This window comes from Paramisgurnus dabryanus, chromosome 1 (genome assembly GCF_030506205.2).
Source record: "Paramisgurnus dabryanus chromosome 1, PD_genome_1.1, whole genome shotgun sequence".
NCBI classification, from domain to species: Eukaryota; Metazoa; Chordata; class Actinopteri; order Cypriniformes; family Cobitidae; genus Paramisgurnus; species Paramisgurnus dabryanus.
Genome location: NC_133337.1, coordinates 51,051,068 through 51,073,934, shown reverse-complemented (window position 1 = coordinate 51,073,934; position 22,867 = coordinate 51,051,068). Strand labels below are relative to the sequence as shown.

At 37.6% G+C, this 22,867-nt stretch overlaps 1 protein-coding gene across 1 annotated transcript in view; it reads right to left on the bottom strand.

Annotated features, from left to right (window-relative positions):
* myo1d (myosin 1D) overlaps window positions 1-22,867 on the bottom strand; it is a 79,570-nt gene that overhangs the window by 10,756 nt on the left and 45,947 nt on the right. The window contains exons 17-21 of the mRNA XM_065262970.2: window positions 17,376-17,599; window positions 14,580-14,718; window positions 14,256-14,360; window positions 13,983-14,096; window positions 8,240-8,394 (exon numbers count right to left, since the gene is read on the bottom strand). Of these exons, the coding sequence (XP_065119042.2) occupies window positions 8,240-8,394; window positions 13,983-14,096; window positions 14,256-14,360; window positions 14,580-14,718; window positions 17,376-17,599 (737 nt within the window). The remainder of the gene's footprint in view (window positions 1-8,239; window positions 8,395-13,982; window positions 14,097-14,255; window positions 14,361-14,579; window positions 14,719-17,375; window positions 17,600-22,867) is intronic.

Here is a 22,867-nt window from a genome sequence, read left to right as displayed (position 1 = left end):
CCGCGTCAGTGCCGTTGCTCGCGGCAGAAGTTGAACATTTCTCAACTTTTCAAGCGGCAACGCGTTGCGTCAGCCAATCATATCGCCTTATGCAAATAACCTAGGCAGAGCCAGCCAATTACGTTTATGGAAGACCGGAGCTTGTGTTGCGGCCACAGTGATTGGCTGTTGGCCACGCTTCAGACAAGCCTTCCGTTAAGCGTTAACGCTGACGGACCGTGTGAATGCGGCGTAACAGCAACATAGTCGGATAAAGTTTAAAAAAGTGGCAGCATCTCTTTGGTCTTAACAGTGGTATAAATGTGAGCGGTGCAACACAGGTGTAAAGTCACCTGACATTAGGTGCTGCCATATTGCACCTTCATAATTAAAATTATGACAACAATTTAAAAACAAATATCATATTTACATAAATAAATTGCCATTGTTTAATAAGTTTCAGTTTTAACCTGGAACATGAATTTACATTAGGCTATAAAAACAAACGTGGGACATCCTATTTGCTGTAGTCCACCAAACACCATTCATGAGCCTCTGTCTGAATGCACGATAAAGACTATACATTTCTGCTCATTTGAATCTCATAGATCGGGAAGGAGAGATTTTTCCTCCACAGGCTACTGTATGAAACTTATTTACATAAGGATTTCAAGTATAATCAGCAATTGGACATTTAGAGAAGTCTTAACCTTGACAGGGCAGCCAAATCAAACTATTTAAAGGACCATCTCTCTCTCCCTCTCTTCTTCACTCATTAGTATTCTAAACCGACAGGCAAAATAATACGCTAAATACAAGACAGACATGGATCGTCTAGTTGCTATGGGAACTGCATCTGCAGCGGTGAGAGTGAGCCGAGGTGAGAAATAGAGAGGAAGAGAGATGCAGATAGAGACAGAGATGTAGGAGACTCAGAAGAGCAATGGTGGAGAAAACCAAACTAAGAATATGAGAAATGAACAAAGAAAAATAACTGTGAACTAGCAGGGGAAATGGGAAGGGGGGTCTGATCGTGGAGCCTGGAAGGAGCGTTCAGCATGAAGGATGACCTTGCTGAAGGGCAGAATGGTTATGGCCAGATCCTCACCACACGGCTGCTGGCAGACAAACTAATGAGACCTGAGAAACAATCCCATTATTCTTGGCATTTATAAAACAGCACACTATGAACAAAAGAGCTTCCTTTTCCACATCTATGCTGTATCATGCCTCCACTGACGCTATAACACACACTTAAGCTATCAAGTGTCTAAAGAAACTGATATCTGATCTCATTCACTTATGTATCTGCTGTTCTTACAGCATCCTCTTCAATTCAGCAAACACTAACGCTGCATTAATTATTGAAGGGAAAATTTGGCATATCATTACAGGTGTTTTATTCACTGGCAATACAAGATTATAGAGAATATTGCTATTGAAAAATGTGAGGCATTTAATGCAGGAATAAGCCATGCTTAATTCTTACCAATGTACAGCTAATTTAAGCGAAACGTAGATGAATACATCAAAACAGAATACGAAAAAGCAAAACTATTTGCATAGTGAACGGCTGTTCAAGAGCTTAGAGTTCAAACACAGCACATTTCCAGATCTCTAAGGCTACGTTCATACTGCAGTCTGAAACGACCCAATTCCGATTTTTTTGCCCCTATGCGACCTGTATCTGATCTTTTCATGACAGTCTGAACGACACAGATCCGATCTTTTCAAATGTGACCCAGGCCACTTGGGTATGTGGTCCTGAATCCGATACGTATCCGATCTTTTGAAATGCGACCTTCGTCTGAACGGCCAGGCCACATGGATCCGACCCGTACGTCACTGATACGCTACAAACGTCATAATTCTGCATTGAAGTAGGCAAGAACGATAAGATAAACAACAACCATGGGCGACACTGCTCCACATCATTAAATTTTGGCCGTATGGGTGCACACGTTATATGATTTCACATATAACAGCGTTCTCCAAATATATTAATATAGCATATTATTATAATGCTGCGAATAATATGTGAAGTAGCAGCTTTCAATAAATATTTTTAAAATGCGTTTATAAATCCAACAACCCCTGTGACCGGTCGACACGTCCATAAGAGGTTTCTATGTTTATAAACCATTGCCTCTTTGTTTCTACATTTAAAAGACAAAGCTGGCAATTCTGGCTATACTTTCGTTCTTTTAATAATTTCTTTATTTTATTTATAAATCACTCTGGGTTATTTGATTTATCTATTTGGCTTGTGTTTTGTTTCCGTGCACTTGAGGCATTTTGCACATTTGTTCTGCACTTTGTTACTTCTAACCTTATTTTATAAAAAAATTGTATTTATAGTAAACGTAAATTCTGATCTAATTTAAGTCTGTAAATTTTGGATTGCGTTTCGTTGTACTGTATCGATGTTGCGCTATTGCGTGCTGGCCATGCTTGCGCATGCAATTTAGCCGAACGTGCTAGGTGCTCTTCGTCTCATATTTAGGAGTTCATCAAACTAAACATTAAAAAACGGATGTTTTTCGACGGGTATAAGTTTTTAAAATGTATTTAAAACAAACTGGTTATTTTGTCAAAAGTTAAACTACAAAACAGGTAAGCCGTTTATTTAAATTTCGGTGCTGAAACGGAAAATATCTGCACCAAACCTATATTTATGCCTGACACGACTGTCTTCGTGTGTTCACTTTCAAATGATAGCAAAGAGATTCCTGAAATAAATAATTTCATCAGGTCTTTCTGTATCTAAAGTGAATACAGAGATGATCAAAGTCAAAGCAAGCAGGTATTTCTATGCTAAATAATAACGCGTAGTGTCTATAAAATCATTAATTTCAGTGTTTTTCTTGTTATAAATTAACGTTTAATGAATTGTATGTATATAAAGCTTAGTTTTTATCATTTACAGTAACAAACACAAATTATTTTTCATTTCTCATTGTCGTTTTTTTTGTCATGACTGCTTTGACGCGCTAAATCTCCAAATTATATAAAAACACTGAATTGTAGCCGGAGTTTCCAAGGCAGGATCTCCTTTATTTTTTTTAGGTGTAGTTATCAAAATGTTTTTTGTGTGATGTTCTGTAGATCGTGGCTTTAAAATGATACGAGGAATAATTAAACAAATGTTACCTTACATTTTACATAAAAAAACAGAAGATTGTAATTGTGCTGGCTCCGTTGGGAAAATAACTTTAATATTGCAAAAAGAGCTCCACTGTTGACTACACCGTTGTTGACATCCATGTTTAACGTTAGCTTACAAGTGATGTCCTTGACCGTGGAGTACTCTTATGCGCATGCGGGTCACTTCTGGGTCATTTCACGTTCACACAGGAGATCACAAAAGGTCGCATTTTATTGGAAATGTGAACGGCCTTGCAAAAAAATCTAATTTTTTCAAAAAATCGGAATTGAGCATTAAGCCCTGCAGTATGAACGAAGCCTAAGTGGATTTGATTTAATTTATGCCAGTTTTGAGAGAGGATCCAACAGCATCTGCAACATTTCTGTGGAAAGGGAAACAGTAGAAGCAAATGTCCAGAACACGAGTCCTCCTGTCCCATCATGCCCAGCAGACCACTGTGAGGATCAATGTAAATTTATCCTCTCTCTCCTTTTCGGTCTCCCACCACATCCACATTCAGACTCAGTGTCTCCCTGGCTTTAAAGCATTGCACATTAACAGCATTATGGAGTAGTGTGTATTGGAAACTGGCCCAGTTTTGTTAGTGAGGGCATGGCGGTCGTTCTGAGGCACTCTGGGTAATAGGAGTGCAGAAAGTGATCAAAAAACAAGTCAAAATCGATAAAACTTAATGGCATGTGATTTTGCTGAGTTAAGATCGAATAAAGATAGATAAAGAGTGATAAAAGTGAATGAAAGAGAGAATTTCAATGCATATGGTAACATCAAGACGGAAAGCGTCCCTACAGCCTTAAGCCACAGGGAGGGTGTCTTTGACCCCCTAATCCTAATGCTATAATAATGTCAAAGGTTTGAAATGACACTCAACCAGACTTCCAAAGTCCTTGTTTTTCTCCCAGGACCTTTCAAATGGGATTTGAGTCTGAAAGACGCTCATTCATTCTCACTTTAAAGTGTTAAAAGGACACAAGACATAATGAATTCCTATAGAGAACTCTATAGAGGCATTTAGTTAAAGCCACAGTGATCAACAGAGACAAGGGTTCTCATTTAGTTGAGACACAAGCTGCGGTGACACAGAAACCTTTGTTTCGAGCCCAATTTAAACAAACACTGAGGTATGCCCCCTGGATTTGTCACCTCGCAGTGGAATTTTCTCTTTTGAAAGAGTCACACAGGCAAATAAAGAAAACTGGGGACTTTTCTTGTTGCAACAAAGACGTCAACAACACCCCAAGAGTCTAAATGGTATAAATTGTACCAGTTAATCCATGACCCTTCCATTCATAAAGCAACTTTCACTTGGTGTAAGAGTGAGGTGCTCCTTTATAGCTATGACAGACAAAATAATGAAGATAGAGATGTTAGTGAGAGAGGACATGTCTGCCCAAGCATATGTGGTTGTGGATTTGTGGATTTAAAGGCAGATGTGAGAAGAGTGGAAATTAGGTATTCCCTCCGAGGAAAGCAAACAGAGAGAACGAGATGCAGCACCTCCTGTGTGCTGTGCATGTCAATGATAAAGAACCGGGTTAAAAATAGAGCTGCAGTCGCACAAGCTTAAATATTTCATCTCTTACATCTCATCTTTGGAGGGAGAGAGAGAGAGAGCAAGAGAGAGAGACTTGCTTATAATAGTGATCAGAAGAGGTAAAACAACAGAATTTAAAAGATGGTAGGAACTGATTTTAAAACAAAGGGGTGTACAAAAACTTGTTGCACGTGTCATTTATCCATTCGTAGTGAATATTTATAGTGCTAACGTTACGTTTCCCAGCGGATTAATTCATACGTATTGGAATCAGGGTGCAAGGTTTCTGTGGGTGACAAATTTTTAGGATATGAAAAAATGCATATGAAAATTTCAAACTTCTGTGTGCAAAGATCTTACGTTTTGGGATTCAACAATTATACTAATAACTGAAAACTAGCGTAACAAACCCAAACAGTGCACATTTAACACCTAATTATATTAAAATGTATTTGTTTCAACTATCTAGTACTATTTGCATGACACACCGAAGTCCTGGCTATAAAGTTGCAAATTAAATGCAAATGAGTTGATTTGCAGATTAAGGGGCGGTATTATTATAATAAGATCCCCTTCTGCCGTCACAAGGTGAGCCAGATTTCAATTAGCTATTTTTTACATGCTTGCAGAGACTGGTTTACCAAGTCACTTGGTTGATCTTTGAGGCTGTTTACACTTGGCATTAACATGCGTTTTCGTCGATCGGATCACAAGTGGACGACGTTAATGCCAGGTGTAAACGGTGTTCAAAACGTTTTAAGCTCCTCCACTTTCAACCACTTTGAACCACATTCAGAGGTAGTCGAAACCACTTTCGATCGGATCACTTTGGATTTGCGGAACGCAAATGTGGTTGAATGTGTTCGAACAGCCACACGCGACCGCCTTCTCTTCGCCCATTTATCTAATCTGAGGTATTAAACACAAGTTTTACGTCTTTTTTTTACTTCTGGCGTGAACATACGGTGAACAGCGCTATTTTTACCCTTTCATTGTTAAAACTACTGCGGGTGTTCTCCGTAGTTTCGTTTTGAAAGCTTAAAAGTTGCGCGATCCTATTTCATCAATTGCGCTGAAAATTCAGAGAAAGCTCCAACATATAAATGTACAAAACACTGTGCAGCATGTATACTTGCTAAACAAGCAGTGGACTCAGACATAATATTAGTTTGCGTCCATATAAACTCATAATTACTCCCGCTCGCGTTTGAATGACAGCAGAGAGACTCGCCCACCATCTCACGGACCGTCCCCTCACAGTATTCAGGACAGAAGCAGTCGAAAGTGGACAAAGAGACGGATTTAAATACCAGGTGTAAACGTAATGTGTCTCTCTCGTCCACTTGTGATCCGATCGATGAAAACACATCTTAAAACCAAGTGTAAACAGCCCCTTTGTCACATTTTGGGTTGATTGAAGCACTGGGGATCCAATTATAGCACTTAACCTCTTGAAAAGCACCTACTTTCACTAAAATACACGTTCGTTCTTATTATTATTTATCCTTATGTTAGCGTATAAAATGTAGTTTCCACACCAGGAAATAAAACGTCACACAAAGATCATTGGACTTGTTATCCTATTGGCTACACTTACTGTCTATCATTATTTTCCATGAAGTCATTGGAGGAACAAGCGAGTCAGATGACGTCACGATATTTGACAGCACTGTTTGATATTATGTATTACTACTTTTAGAAACAAAGTTTGACCGCAGATTTATGTGTTTAGCGGATCCAAAAGTGTAATCTCATATACAGTGTTATGACGTAAATAGTCCTCAGATTGTATATTCTATTCTATTACAAGACGTTCATGCGAAATTTCATATAAAAAAGACTATATATCTATATTTAATGGATTATACGCATTTGTGGACAAAAATGGTCATAGGATGTATTCTATTAAACGGTTTTCATAGGTTTGAATGGATTCGACTCGTGATTGTTATATCAACACAAAGGTAAGAAGTCCCGTTTATATTTTGCATGTTGTCATCTGGACTTCTGTCACAAAATGCTACATTTATGATGCTAGAGCATCTGTATCTCAAAACAGAGACCATACACGGATGCTAAACCCGTAGACCTTTTACACGGTGTATAGTAATGTTAATATTATTAATGTTTGTAGACAGCAGGCTATATAGATATTGTTAGCAGCGTAAAAAAAAACATGAAACGGGGGGCGAGAAGTTAAACATGGAAAAAGTCAGATTTTCATGATATGTCCCCTTTAAGGCAGCTCACTAGGTTCGTACTAAGTCAGAAATACCCATCAGAAAAAATACAACGCAAGTCCCAGAAACCTATAAAAAGATGAAGGAGAGTCGAGGGAGAAAGTGACTGCACGTAGAGAAACATAATCCTCTCTTTTTATATACAGCAGAATGAGTTATCAGAGAGTTTGGCGTTATTGCAGATAAGAGGTTTATAAGATCTTCTTCGCATATTGCACAGACTTTGCCGGTCGGACCGATTTTCAATACACGGCTGATCTTCCATTCTATTCATAGCACATGAGAAACGGTTATGTCTGCAATTTTCCCGTAAAGCCACTCTGGCAGAAAAGTCAAACCGGCTCAGTGTCAAACCTCAGCGAAATGTGCCAAGACATCCTACTAAATCTAAAATCTACTTCATGCATAACATGAAGCTTCAGTGTATTTTAAATGATTTTAAACAGATTGTTTTAATAAATCCTGTACTGTAGGTAACAGTTAAAACGACTACAGGAAGTAACCTGAGACGAAGTAGTAGCTTCTGTGCGGTGGCTAGTGCTTAGGATGCCGCGTTGGACAGCAGAGGAGATATAAAGGTTAAATACCCATCTACAGGGAAAGAAAAGTAGCAGAACGCAGCAGCCTCACAGCCTGGCCTTTTGTTCAGTGAATGGATCACTCTGATAAATGAACCCGAGGAGAGCTTACGGCTGCAGGTCATTAGCAGTGAAATGTTAGCAAGGTGTTTTTCTGAGAAAATGCTCTGCTCGGGGAATACAGGCGCTTTATTTACAGGAAAAGCATTGAAGCATCCGTGTAAAACAATTCGATATCACTGAACCAAACTGATTGCTTTAAATGTATAGAGACTACAGCGGAAATAGACAATAGAGATTTGCTATACTGTGTTTGCTATAAGGATACCATAGTATATCTTTGCAGCTATCAGTGGGCAGGACCACCTTATGCAAATGCATGTGCAACAAAACAAAGTAATCTAAAATAAATAATAAAAATACTGTATAGAGAAGGACGTGTCTCTAAAAATTTGACCCAAATATACCCCAAATGGGTTAAAACAATCCAGCATAAAACAACCCATCATATGTTAAAATTATAATCCAAAGTATCTTTCAGTTATTCTCGAAAACATGCTTTTCTACGGGGGTACCAGGCCGACAAGACTTCTCTGTCCTTAAACGACCTAAACTGGCACTTTAAACTCATGATGGTGGGTGAATTATTATTGTTGGCACTCTATCCTTGTGTGCCCTGGCCGTGTCCCCGGAGCCCTGCTATATCTCCCAAATTGCTCTCAGGAGCGCCCCCTGCTGTTGTCACCTTTTGAAGTGGCTGAGAAGGGTCCCCACCAGCTCTCCAATGCGGCTGTCCCCCGCTGGCACCATGCCCTGCAAGCACACGATTAGATCCCGGTTGTCTTTGGTATGGAAGACAACCAGCTGGTCCTTCCCGGGGGAAACGCTCACTCCGGTCACCTGGGAGAGAAGGAAAAGCCGATGCGAGTTAAATTTGAGCTCAGACGGTCACAGAAGATCAGTGTGCACTAATGAGCCTGCCATAATTTCGTTCTCATTATCCTGAACTTGGGATTATGGGCAATGGCTTCTAGAGGGGCAGCCAATAGGAACATTACACATCTGTTGGTATATAGAGGTGCAACTTGTAATTTAATAAATTTGTGATATGTATTATTCCACAGCAGATCATTAGATTACATTTAAAGTGATACTTAAACATGGAGTTTGGTGTTCTGACAAAGTCAGTGTGGTATAAAAAACATGAAGAAAATCATTGTGCTGTCACGAGACATTACTATTTGACTTTTCATGACATGGCAAGATTAGTTTAGGTTGTCAAATGTCCTCAAGAAATCCTTAATGTTCATGTTTCAAAAATGTATTACATTAAAATAGCAGGCTATGTTTACATGACAAAAATGAACTAACGCATTTGCCCCCAATTTTGTGCCCATGGGCATTCTGGTCTAAAAAAGGAGGTGTGTTCAGGCGCATTGTTGGCATGTTGCTAATTCGAGGCAATTTAAATAGATTACGCCATTGACCAACAAATACCTGGTCTAAAGTCAATTGAGCAAAATACTTTTTGTTATTTAATGAGCACGTTAAAAATATGCACCTATAAACGGGACGACAACGAGGGTTTGCTTATCACACACATGGATGCGCAGCAGCACAAAACGCTTTTAAATACAAAAAATTCAGATTATTATTGAGTCTCTTGGACATAAATGAGGACCGATGAGGAGACGTAAGAAGGCGTAAAGAGCTGCTTCACTTGTAGCCAGGTAAGTAAATTAATGCTTAGCTTTAAACATTACATCTATAAATGTTTTTTTTAAAGCAACACCAAAGAATTTTTTTTTCACCTTAAAATAACGCTTCCAAAACAGTTTTTCATGCACTCTAAACAGGGTGAACAGCACTTTCACATTCGCTTTGCAGCCCTCTATCGGCCAAAACCGCACTAAAGAAGTTTCCAAACGTCGGGTAGTGGTCCTGTAGTCCGAGTGAATACTACAAAAACCAGAAAAACCAGAACGGCAGACCTACAATCCAATCAGAGCCAGCTATGCCTCTGTAATTATGACAGTGGGTAATGAACAATTACGCTTCTAACCTGTAGGGGGAGCAAAGAACCAAAACTCTTTGGTGTTGCTTTAAATGCTACCCCACTGACTTATTGTTTATGATGACTTTGTATCCGTGGATATGGTGAGATGAGAATTTTTTTAAGTAATGCTTTTAAAAAATCATGGCGCTGTCTGAGTGCTAAAACGGCTTTCCGCAGGTTTGTAAATGCTTTATCTCCTGTTTGTTACGAATAAAGTATTTTTAGAGTACAAATCTTTTCTTGCATATTTGTAAATTATTTTTTAGATAACACAGATCATGTAGGCTATCCATACATTTACAGCAATTAAAAACCTGCTAATTTCTAATTTTAGAAAAAGACTTTTAACGGTTTTAATACCAAAAAATTAAAACAACGCAATTTTTTAATATCAGTCTTAAACTGGTGGTCTTCTTCCTTCGCTTAGTTTTCACGTTTACAAATTGCGCCATCTAAATAGGAAATCGCCATGGCACCAGCACAACTGGCTTTTAAAGGGGATGAGAGCTGAAACTCTCATTGGTTTATGGCACGTTACGCCCAAAACACACCCATTTCTCATTACGAGAATAGGAACAACCCTTTTAGGTCTTGCACTTGGCGCATAAACTATTTTTCCCGTCGTTAAATTAGCAAAAGTTGGTTAGTACACGCCCATTTAGACAGTGCGCTCTAGACCATTTGCTTAGATCAGTTAGAGCCCTTAGTATCTCATGCATACAGACGACAGTGTTGTTAAAACGATCGCCATTCACATTAAACATTGAAAACGGCTAAAAACACTGTATTACGCATGCTAGGCCAGTAGTTGTTAATTTCTAAACAAGTATAACGCATGCGGATGACATTTCTAACACAAATTTAAGTTTTTGTAAATTAGAGACAATAATGGTATAGTTTTTCCAAAGTTTGTTTTTGCAGGCATGAAGAATGCCAAACGCATAAAACCTTGCTGGCTTTTAGTTAAAACTGTGTTGCGTATATAGTAGTATTCAATCAATATAAACAAATTTGTAATGTGACAAAGTAAAAAAAAATGCATGAAACCAACATAAATAAAACAATACCATTTCTAAGAATTCCCACATTGATTTAAATCAAGATTTTCTTTTATATCATCACAAACATTATCAAATCCAAATGCACTAGCAATCCTCCATGTACAATTCGTCATTTACAAGTAAATATTTAAAGAGCAGTTGCAGAATACAAATGTGAGCAGATAAAAATGGCACTAATGAGCAGAACAGGTCCTGAACTCCTCATAATGGTTTCTCTACGAAATGACTACCAGTAACCAGTGGAATGAGTCACACATGGAGACGACAAGGGAAATCTGAAGTCTATTTATCTATTCCTTTAAAAAAAGTAAAATAACAAAATTTTGATCAATAAAGATCTTCGTCAGGCCAAATGAGTCACACAATCAATGAGTTTCTCAGTTGTTCAGAGAACTGAGAAAGACATGAGAAAGGGAAGGTGACTTAAAGAACAGAATTACTCCCACTGTTTTAGTCATAAGTTCATTACGTAAGATGGTTACATTACTATAACTTCACATCAATACCATTATCTAATAATCCTTTAAATTTCATAGTTAGGCTACAGTATAATATGATTTAGGTTCAGTTTTCCCCTCTGCAGTAATAAGGGACAATTTGTTTTACAATGTCAGCTCCAAACCATGTTTTTATGCAAGATAAACGAAGCAAACATACAGTAGCATCCAGTAGATTATAGAGAACCTAATACATTTAAAAGTGCTAAACCGAAACCGCACCACGGGGCAACAGATGAAAACAAAGGAAGACTAAAGGAGTGAAGATTCATGCAAGCCCGAGCAGAAGGAGCACACTACGGGGGGAAATTTGTGCACATGCCGGAACGATACTAGACATCGGCTGATCTCCCCTCCTGTTCCGTCACCATGACAACCCCATCCCCTGGGATGCTGGCATGACAACAGTGGAGGAGATGGATGAAGGGGGAGGAGCAAAGCTTGCAAAGTGGATTGTTTGGGGGAGAGATTAAGATGGTTTTTATTTATTTATCTTTTTTGGATAATATCTTCATAATGTTTTCTAGGACATGGTTCAAGCCCGGTCATTTAATATTGTGATGATTGTTTTTGATGTGCTTTTGTCAAGGCTTTTGCAGTCATATATATATCATCTGATCCAATTCACTGACCTTGTGCTTTCGGACTCACAGTGGAGCCATAAATAAATGTAAGGGTCAGAAAGGTTTAGTTTGGGAGTGACCTTTTAGTAATCAAGAGATGTTAACTGCTCTTTATCTTCATTCAGAAAGCAATTACACATTTACTTATATTGGGCAAATTCTTACTGAACCCACTTTACATATCAAACAATAAAAACCCTTTGATGTCTCTGCTAAAGCAGACAACGGAAGGATTGGAATTAAGTGTTATTATCCTTCATGGCTCACCTCTTTCATACTAAAGAGTAAAAGCTTTCTGGCCAGTGACTTTTTTAATGTCTTAGGGATTGTTTACACCTGGTATTAAGATGCATTTTGGTCAATCGGAGCACAACTGGTCGTCCACTTTTGACCACATTTCAGAGGTAAAAAAATGCATTCCACAACAACTACAAAACCCTACTCTCTGCCTATTTAATGGGATCTACCGAGCACATTATTGTTTTTACACCGGACCTGACTTCTAGCTCGAACCAACAGTGTTCAGCGTGATCTTAAAGGATTAGTCCTTTTTCTTAAAAAAATCCAGATAATTTACTCACCACCATATCTTCTAAAATGTTGATGTCTTTCTTTGTTCAGTCGAGAAGAAATTAAGTTTTTGAGGAAAACATTCCAGGATTTTTCTCATTTTAATGGACTTTAATGGACCCCAACACTTAACAGTTTTAATGCAGTTTAAAATTGCAGTTTTAAAGGACTCTAAACGATCCCAAACGAGGCATAAAGGTCTTATCTAGCGAAACGATTGTCATTTTTGGCAAGAAAAAAATAAAAATAAAAATATGCACTTTTAAAACACATCTTCTCGTCTTCCTCCGGCTGTGTGATGCGTCAGCGCGACCTTAAGTAATTGCGTAATGACGTGGAAAAGTCACATGCTATATATATGAAACGCACATTTGCGGACCATTTTAAACAATAAACTGACACAAAGACATTAATTAGTATCATTCCACATACAACAACATCGGAACGGTCCTCTTTCTCCACACTTGTTAACACTGTGGCGTAGTTTCGTATACGTCATCCGTGACCTCTTGACGTGATGGCATCACACGACCGGAGGAAGACGAGAAGTTTTGGTTTAAAAGTGCATAATTTTTATTTTTCTTGCCAAAAACATTTCGCTAGATAAGACCCTTATGCCTTGTTTGGGATCATTTAGAGTCGTTTGAAACTGCAATTTTAAACTGCATTAAAACTGTTATGTGTTGGGGTCCATTAAAGTCCATTAAAATGAGAAACATCCTGGAATGCTTTCCTCAAAAAACATACTTTCTTTTAAACTGAACAAAGAAAGACATCAACATTTTGGATGACATGGTGGTGAGTAAATATCTGGATTTTTTTTTAAGAAAATTGACTAATCCTTTAAGGCTATCACTGATAAAACTGATGCGGATGCTCTCTGCCTCTTTCCTGTTTAGATCGGTGGTAGAGCAATGTGTTTGCAGCGTGAAAGGTCATGGGTTCGAACCCAGGGGACACACATCCTGATAAAAAAATGTATAGCTTGTAATGCATTTTCTAATGCTTTGGATAAAAGCGTCTGCTAAATGCATAAATATAAATATCAGAGAAAGCTCATACATGTACAAAACGTTTTGCAACATGTTTACTAACAACACAAGAAGCTGACTTTGACCTAGTATTAGTGCACGTCAATTCAAACCCGCCATTTCTCCTGCTCGCATTGAAACGAAAGCAGAGGGAATCGCCCACAGACCAGCCTCTTGAAGTAAACTGAACAGAAGCGGTCAAATGGAACAAAAGAGACCGATTAAAATACCAGGTGTAAACATAAATATGTCTCTCTCATCCACTTGTGATCCGTTCGACCAAACCCATCTTAATACCAGGTATTAACAGCCTCAAAGTCTAAAAACCTATTTAAAGCGGACTAATCCCGGAGTTGGACAAAGGGCTTGACCTAAGTATGGCTTCAAACATGATGGTAAATTAAATGAGGAGTAAAGGTATGCTATATAAACTGGCAGTGAAACAAAAAACTACTGATGTCAGAGTCTGGATTAAAAGATTGATTCTGCATTAACTTTGACTTTATCTATCCTAAAACAGATTGATTTTATATTAAATATTTCAAATAATCAGAGTGCAAAATAAATCATGATTTTGCCAACAGCATTATAAAAAGAATAACAAAGATAAAATCTCCTAAAGTGAGATTTACAATATGTGAGATATTTACATTATAGAGTGGAATGCTCTTCATGGGTTTGTACTGCTTTACTGGATCCATTTTGTAGAGATGTCGATCAGTGATGAGCAGAGCCCGGTCCTCTGCCTTATTAAAGCGATTGATCTGTTGAGGATATATTACATAGGGTCACGTTACATACAAGTCCACATGATTGAAACAAAACCACATGATTGAAACTGAAGTAATAACATACATCGATTGTTATCTAAACAAGCTCTTTTGGCCAAAAAAAGTCTCAACGGAATAAAATAAGGAACATACTTTGCGGACATTGCAGGAGAAGAGGACTCTCATGAACTTATCTTTCCTCTTCAGTTCGCTGGATACAAGAGTAAAGGACGATGCTGTCCCAGGACTGTCCTGCTTCTAGAAACATTTATAAATTACATTATTGTATCATACATATTGTTTCTTGAAGCTCAAATGGATGTCACTATCACTGCCGAAATCATGGATTTGATTCTCAACAAACACAAATGACCAAAAATGAATATCTTGCTCTGGATGTCATGTAAATGCATAAAAAACAGAAAACTTAAAGAGTCGTGGTAATCTTAGACAGATCATGAGGTTTCAAACACTAACCAGGTAGTTGCCTTCCCAGGTCCTTTGCAGTCCAAGATCAGCCCTCTGTCCCTTCAAACACTCAAATGTGGCAACTTTAGCCTTAATCTGAAGCATTTCGTCTGGAGACAGGTCTTTAATGAGCGTCCAGGCCCACCACCTAAAATATATCGTTCAACAAACAGATGATCAGAAGAAACACATTATCTATAACATCCATTGTAGGCTACACTTTGTACTAGTAGTTATAGCTACATAGTAAAGTACAATAGTAACATAACATAAGGTCCAAAAGGACCTCTTTTTTAAATTAAGATTTATACATCATCTGAAAGCTTAATGAATTATCTTTTTATTGGTGTGTGTTTTTTTGGATAGGACCGATATACAACTATTTAAAAATCTTGATTCTGAGGATTCAAAAAATCTAAATATTGAGAACATCGTCCAAATGGGTGATTCTCGCGAAATTAGACTTATGAGGTGTCATGAAACATTTTGATAATAAAAGTAAATGCTATCAAAATAAGAAGCATTAGTCCCTTTCACACATACGGTCTTTACTGGTAATTTACTGGTAAATTGCAGTTAACATGTCATGTGTGAACAGAACCTTTCCGGTAAATCAGTGCTCCCAATTTACCAGTAAGACAGGTTGTAAGATTACCAGTAATTTACCGGTAAGCGCTATGTGTGAACGAAAAATAGCCTATAGGATTACCGGCATTTAGAATGGATGACGTCAGACCGCGTTGACAGCTCGGGCCAATCAGAAAGTTTTTTATACAGATGACGCGTTTAACCCCGCACTGTTTACGTTCGTTTCCACAGACATGCTGCTTAAAATTCGAGCACACCTGAAGTTAACATCCACATTTCTTCACCAAAGTTGTTTAAAACAGCTTACCATCTGTTTGCTCTATTGCCGACGTCCTTAGCACACCATCTGTGAAGCCTAATGTCCAAACGCAGGTTCCGTTTGACGCCGCCTAACGAAATTTGTTTTGTCACGAGCAACTTCGCGACCGTTTGCCACAGATGTGAAAACAACAAAATACGGCCCGTGGATATTAAGTCATAACTCGCCATTGTTTACAAATACGACACGGACGGAGCTCGGCGGCCGCGCGCCACAGGTACTTCCGCTTTCTCTCCGAGTTTACCGGTATTTTGATACTAATGTGTGAATGATGTCTTACTGGTAAAAAGACGGAACGTCACTGCATGTGTGAACAGCACATTTTTGTATTTACTGGTAAATTCATTCTGGTAAATTTATGGTATTTTACCAGAACTACTGTGTGAAAGAGGCTATAGAGTTACAAACATCTCTTCATGTAGTATTTTGCACATGATTCCAAATGACATCATACAAACCAAGTTTTTTTTTCACATTTAAGGGGAAATTTTTCATTACCGCAACGTGTCCATGACTGGATTTGGGTTCTTTGACATGGAAAATTTATAATTAAAAAATCTAAAAAATAAAAAGCTTCAGTGCATGTTATACTTTAAACATTTACAGTAAAGAAACATGTGGTATTTAGTGATCATTCATTTGTAAATGTAGAGACAATAATAAGGAATTTAAATGTGTCCAAGGCCAATTTTCTCATCCTCCATAACAATTTTCAATCATTGTTTAAGCCCTCAAGGAACTAACATTTTCAAGAAAAAAAACATTGTTGGATGGGACATAATTGACGGTGACACTCAAGATTTTTTCTCGTCAGATAAAATTTAACATTTTGGTTGTCATAGTACCTAGACAACTTTTTAGTTCTCATTACCAAAACGTGAGTTTGTAAATGCATATATTTAATGTAATATCATGTTGCAGTAATGATATTTTTTGATAATGATAATCTAAAAATTTGTAATAATTCTATAAGAAAAATATTTTTAAATCCTCTAAAAAAATGGTTATAGTAAGTTCAGACCTTAATCTTATATGTGCCAAAATATGGCTTCAAGGGCTTTTTAAAAATTCTGATGCTGGACACCTACTGTAAATCTGGATTTCGTGAGAATCACCCAAATGGAGTTCTTAGCATGGCATCCACTTGCAAAAAGAAATGTTTTGATACATTTATGATAGGAAATTTACCAAATATCTTCATTGAAAATGATCTTTACATAATTATCCTAATGATTTTTTATTTATTAATTTTGACACATGCAATATATTTTTGCCTCTATTGTTACAAATATACCTTTGTGACTTACTTGTGGTTTTATTATGTTAAGTTTATGATGAAAAAGGGGCAACCAATCCCCTACTAACTCTTTTTTTACATCACTGTTCTGCTAATAGTATAATTTATACTATTAAAAATGTATTAAATTAGAAAAATGCGAAACAGAAAGTCTTCAATTTTGCAACCACAGCAGGTGTCATAAATTTTCCTCTCAAATGTTATTTTCGCATTTAAGAATTTCACTACATTGTTTTCAGGGTCAAAGCTGTGTGTTAGGACTCTGGTGGGTAGATCTCAAACAAGACTTTGATCCAAAGATCAATATCTGCTTCAGGCACTGAGCAGCCTGTTCAACCCAAGAGAGCCTTTTCTGTACACAAAGATCCAGGAAATCTACAAGCCTGTAGCAAAAACAATTATTTCCTAGAAAAACGATGCCCAGCTAAAAGCACATAAGTGACTAACAGACAATGTGTGGTAACACCACGGCAGATCTAAAAAAAAAAAACAAAGCATCTCCATAGTCGTGACTGGTGATAATGCCGCACTGAAATGAAAGTCATAACTCATGACTCCCATTCAGAAAGACAATACACTTCCTGTTCACAGTAACTCTGACCTGTTATAAATGTTCCTCAGTGCCTCTTCAAACTTGCGCAGGACTTTGGGAGGTGTTGGCCACTTCACATGCTTGCCATGATCCTTCATGCCACGTACGTTTTTGAAGCGCCGGTTGACCTCTTGGATGTATGATTTAACTTTGTAACGCCTATACGCCCGGATGATGATGAGGGAAGCACGCATACGACGATAACGCATTCTGGCCAGTGTCCCGCGCCACACCTAGATGAAGAGAGCGTACAACAAAACATCAAGATTAACATAGCCAGATATTATTGTATTCTTGCACAAATTACTCACCAGCAAAAAAAAAAATTACATTTGCACAAAAAATACATTTGAGGAGCTAAAAAGCAAACGCTTCAAAAAACTCCATCTACGTCAAAAATGAGCCTGAATGCTCTCGACACATATTTATTAGGGGTGTAACGGTACGTGTATTCGAACCGGACCGTTTCGGTTCAGGGCTTTCGGCACGGTGCACGCGTGCACCGAAAGGCCGAATGCATTTTGTGTGCGCCTGTGCGGAACATAATACGTGCGTTTCCGCACGAACATATTAAGTGGCGGAAGTCTCCGCGTTCAGCGCAAGTCTTCTGTCAAACATATAACATAATTCGGCCCGCAGAAAGATTTTTATTTACTTAGTTGTATATCCGTTTGATTATTGGTGTAAACGTTTACGTGTCATATCTAAAAGCGCATGTTAAACGCGTGTCAACGCGCTGCTTTGTTCTTTCAAAAGTGCGTGAGAGGATGCACGTCTTTCGTTGCTACGCATTCATGAGACGCGCTTTCTGTGACAGCGAGAATAAGGAATGCGTGATCAGATTTTTCATCTGCACATCACGTCAATCATATCATTGTCACAATGCGATCAGCTGGTCGGGACAGAGAAGAGCTGTAACCCGGGCTTACTCAGTTGTTACTCAGCTACGGAGGGGTTCGTTAGTAAAGTCACAGGCAGCTTACATTGACGACACAAGCAAAGATTAGGATAAACGTGCAAAAGATCAAAGATGGCTATGTATGCAGCTCACTAATCTCAAAATGAGTGTATAATAAGTATATCATCATGTTGCTTGCTATGCAGTTACACATAGAGCAGTAATATTATTTTTTATACAGAGATGGTACATAGCCAATTCAATACTGTGAGTTAAACAATCCAAAATAAATCAAAACAGAAAATTTTTGGTGGCAAAAATGTAGGCTAATAGTTCATTAATGTATTCAGGAATTGAATTTGTTAGTTCAAGGTTTTAGTAGAAAAAGTTTAAGAGAAGGTTAAGAAAAGAGTTACCTTCTGTTATAAAATAATGTAAAAAAGAACTTTGCAGTAGTATTTTATTTATTATTTTTTCATTTTATATATATTTTATATGTTATATTTTAATAAAAACTGTTTTAAAAAAAAAGTGTAAACAAATTGTAAAAAAAAGTTATAGTAATAAACAACCTGCAGTTTAATGTTTGCATTTTTCCCTTACTGTACCGAAAATGAACCGAACCGTGGCTTCAAAACCGGGTTTCGCACCGAACCGTGATTTTTGCGTACCGTTACACCCCTAATATTTATCAAATACTTCGACTTCAAATCTGCTTAATCTCAGCCTCAGGCCATTCAGAAATACTGCATTGTTGGCAGAATCCATTAAGTGTCATGTCTTTAACATGTCAGACGCACTTGGAGGGTTTTGCATCTGAGCTCTTCTGTATTCTATGTACAGTGTGATTACTCCCCAAGCCTACGTATACTTTTGTAGTATTGTTTGTTGTTTTAACTTGCCTATAAAAATAAACATGGTATAGACACACCACAGTACCACATATAACACATCTGCTTCTGTGTGAGGTATTGTTGGGACTCTTTAATGATACATATAATCTGATATGTGGCACCCAAAGTGCATTTCAGTGGGTGTAAGCCCAGACTTACAGATGAATAATAGATGATAATGGAACTCCAGGGAGCTCTTCGAGTGGCTTAGTACTCCCTAAAAACCCCAACCATATGTTCAAATCACTTTACGTGGACACAGGTGGAAACAACCAAAATAATCTCATGTCTGGAAAAACAGCACCATAAGCTTGCGTGATTAAACCCGATCATGTAGTCCAAACACACCACAAAGTCAATTTGAATGATGTTCCATTAATGTCCAAAAAATTAAGAGGATGCTGTTTTAGTGTAAGGAATCTTCAGATGGCCCTTCATCACAGTGCATTAATGCGGTTAAAAAAACTAAACTTGGCAGTGGTCGTGAGCATTACTGTAAAAAATCCAGTGCAGTGGTGTGGAGGAGCTCACCTGGGTTTCTCCTCTGCATGTGTGCCAGCATTGTCCTTAAGGAAGAACATGTCTGTGACTGAGCACCTGATGTAATTTAAAGGGATAGTCCACACAAAAATGAAAATTCTGTCCTTATTTTTTTTCCTTTGTTGAATACAAAATAATATTTCTTGATAAATGATGGTAAGCACACAGTTGATTCACCCAGTTGATGTACCCATTGACTTTCATAGTAGGAAAAACAAATACTATGGAAGTCAGTGGGTACCATCAACTGTGTGCTTACCATCATTTATCAAAATATATTATTTTGTGTTCAGCAGACTGAAGAAACTCATGCAGGTTTCAGACAACATGAGGATGAAGAAATGATGACAAAATCTCATTTTATGCATACTTCTCCATTTTTAGAGTGCAACATAAACAAACAGACCACTAGGCGTTTAGTGCAATTCAGAAAATAACTTATTGATGTTATTGATTATGCATAAATTATAATGTATTATAGAAAGGATCAATGTAATAGCTTTGCTAATTAGAGGTTGAAGGGTCAATTTTAAGGGTCAGTCTTTGGTTATTACTTTGTGCTCTCATTGGGTAAAAACTATTGGACACAGCAATGCAAACTATGCACTTTTTGTTATTACCCATCTTTAAACACCCTGACAATGTTTGACATAACAATCCATCAATAAAATCATGATGGAAATCAGAAAAAAATGCTTCATTAAAATGGATTTACATTTGCACCACTTTCAACGTTCTGTCCTATACTGTACTTTATCAAGCTTACTGTTTATGCTTTACAGCAACAATAAACACGCAGATATAATAATCTTACAATAATTTTATGTTAAACATTATTATGATTATAGCTATACAATCATCTATGACGAAAACTGAATAATTGCCAGAGGTGGCCCAGAAATAAGTCCAGTTAAGTTAAACATGAATTGTTCCAGGGCTTTATCGCTGTAGCAAATAAAACATATGTGTGGCAGCCAGGTGCTGGCCACACTCAGCCCGGATCACAAATGCCAATGTGTGTGCAGAGCTCAGGCCGAGTACTGCATGCTATCTGGAATAGCTTCAAAATAATATGGAGTGTCAAGACCGCCTAAACCAAGACAGGGTGCCTTAAAGGGGACATATCATGAAAATCTGACATTTTCCATGTTTAAGTGCTATTAATGGGTCCACAGTGCTTCAATCAACCTAGAAAATATGAAAAAGTTCAACCCAGTAACTTAGTTTTGGTAAGTCATTCTCTGAAAGCATGTGAAAAAATAGGTCATTGAAATTTGGCTCCCCTTGTGATGTCAGAAGGGGATAATACCGCCCCTTAATCTGCACTATCCAACCACGGCACTGCCATTTCGTGCAGAGATCAGCTCATTTGCATGTTAAAGTACATACCCAAAAAGTTCAAATTTTTGCTTACACCTACAAAGTGTACATTTTAACATGCTACACTGTCAGAAAAAAAGGTACAAAGCTGTTCCTTTGTCTGTCGCTGGGGTAGTACCCTAAAAGGTACCTTTTTGTACCTTTATGGGTATAAAACACATTGAAATGTTGTACCTTATGGGGTACAATATTATACTCTTAGGACCTTTTGTGAACCTTAAGGAACAATTTTGTACCAGTTAAATTTTAGGGGTACAAAACAGTTAACTGTACCTTTAAAATTACAAAATCGATCCTTAAGGAACAGTAATGTACCCCAGAAGGTACAACATTGTATTATGTTTATATACCTGTAAAGGTACAAAACGGTACCTTGGGGTACCGCCACAGCGACAAAAAAGGTACCTTTTTTTCTGACAGTGTATAATAAATGATCTATATGCTATTTTGAGCTAAAACTTCACATACGTACTCTGTGGACACCAAAGACTTGACATCTTAAAAAAGTCTTGTGAAATGTCCCCTTTTAAATTCATCTGAAAGATTTGCATAACCCAACCATAAAAAAACATTAAAATAATACACCAGTGTTGCTCAGAAACCCTCAGAAATGTTCTGCTATGGATTTGTTTGGAACAACTATATTTTCTTCGCTTAAGTAGAGCAAAAACTTTAAAATTGTCTAAAATGTGTCATCTAAAATTAACTTATTTTTTATTGAACGTCTGTATAAAATCTACAGGATGCCAGAGTGAAACTCGAGACTAAGTCTTGAGTACTAAAACATTGGTAATATGGAGCTGTATCAATGTACAGCATATACAGTTTAAGACAATTACGCCCTTATAAAAAACAGAAATGCTCTGTACGACTGAGCCTTAAAGGAAAACACCAATATTTTACTATGTTATTCCCTTAACTTAGATGAATTTTTTTCAATGCATGCACTTTAGCATTTTTTTAAACGGATAAAAAATGAGAACTATATTGTATGGTGGAACAGCACTTAGTTTGCAGTACCTCGACCTTGGTGCGCAGTAACATCTTCACTCCTGGCTTTTGAGCGAGGGGGGTTCTCAGGAGTGATGATGTTATTGCGCGCCGAGATCGAAATGCTGCAAACGAAGTGCTCTACCGCCATACAATATAGTTCTCATTTTTTATCCGCTTAAAAAAAATCGCCACATTTTATTATGTACCATCCATCCTTACTCGTGTAACAGTCTTTAAATAGGGAAAACATGGAAGTGTTTGGTTGCTTTTAAATTCATCCCTGTTTGGATCCTAAGGAATGAATGGGGCTAGGCTAAATGCTAACACATTCACAACACGCTATACAAAGATTAAGTGCACGCATTGAAAAAAGATAGGTATATATTCATTTGTCTAAGTTGAGGTAAGAACATAGTAAAATACTGAAAAACGGTGGTGTTTTCCTTTAACCCCTTCAGACCTGATTTAATCAGTGTGCCTTATTTTAATTGGTTGATCAGCATTTAAAAAAAAAAATCATCCATCACATCAAATTATCAAATCAATGTTTACACTAGCAGCCTAGCAGGCAACAATGCCTTTTATATTTGTGCATATCATTAACGCTTAATCCCAAATGGAAACACTGGAGCAGGATGCCTCAATAAAAGCAAAATTTACAGTACTGCTAAAAAGGCTCTGCTGTGTTTGTGGCCATTAAGAGACTTGAGACAGACTGTGTGTTAACACTGGCCATGCTGATGACATTGAAGATGGTTAAATAGTGGGATGGACAGACGGTCTGTGTTTGTTTTTAG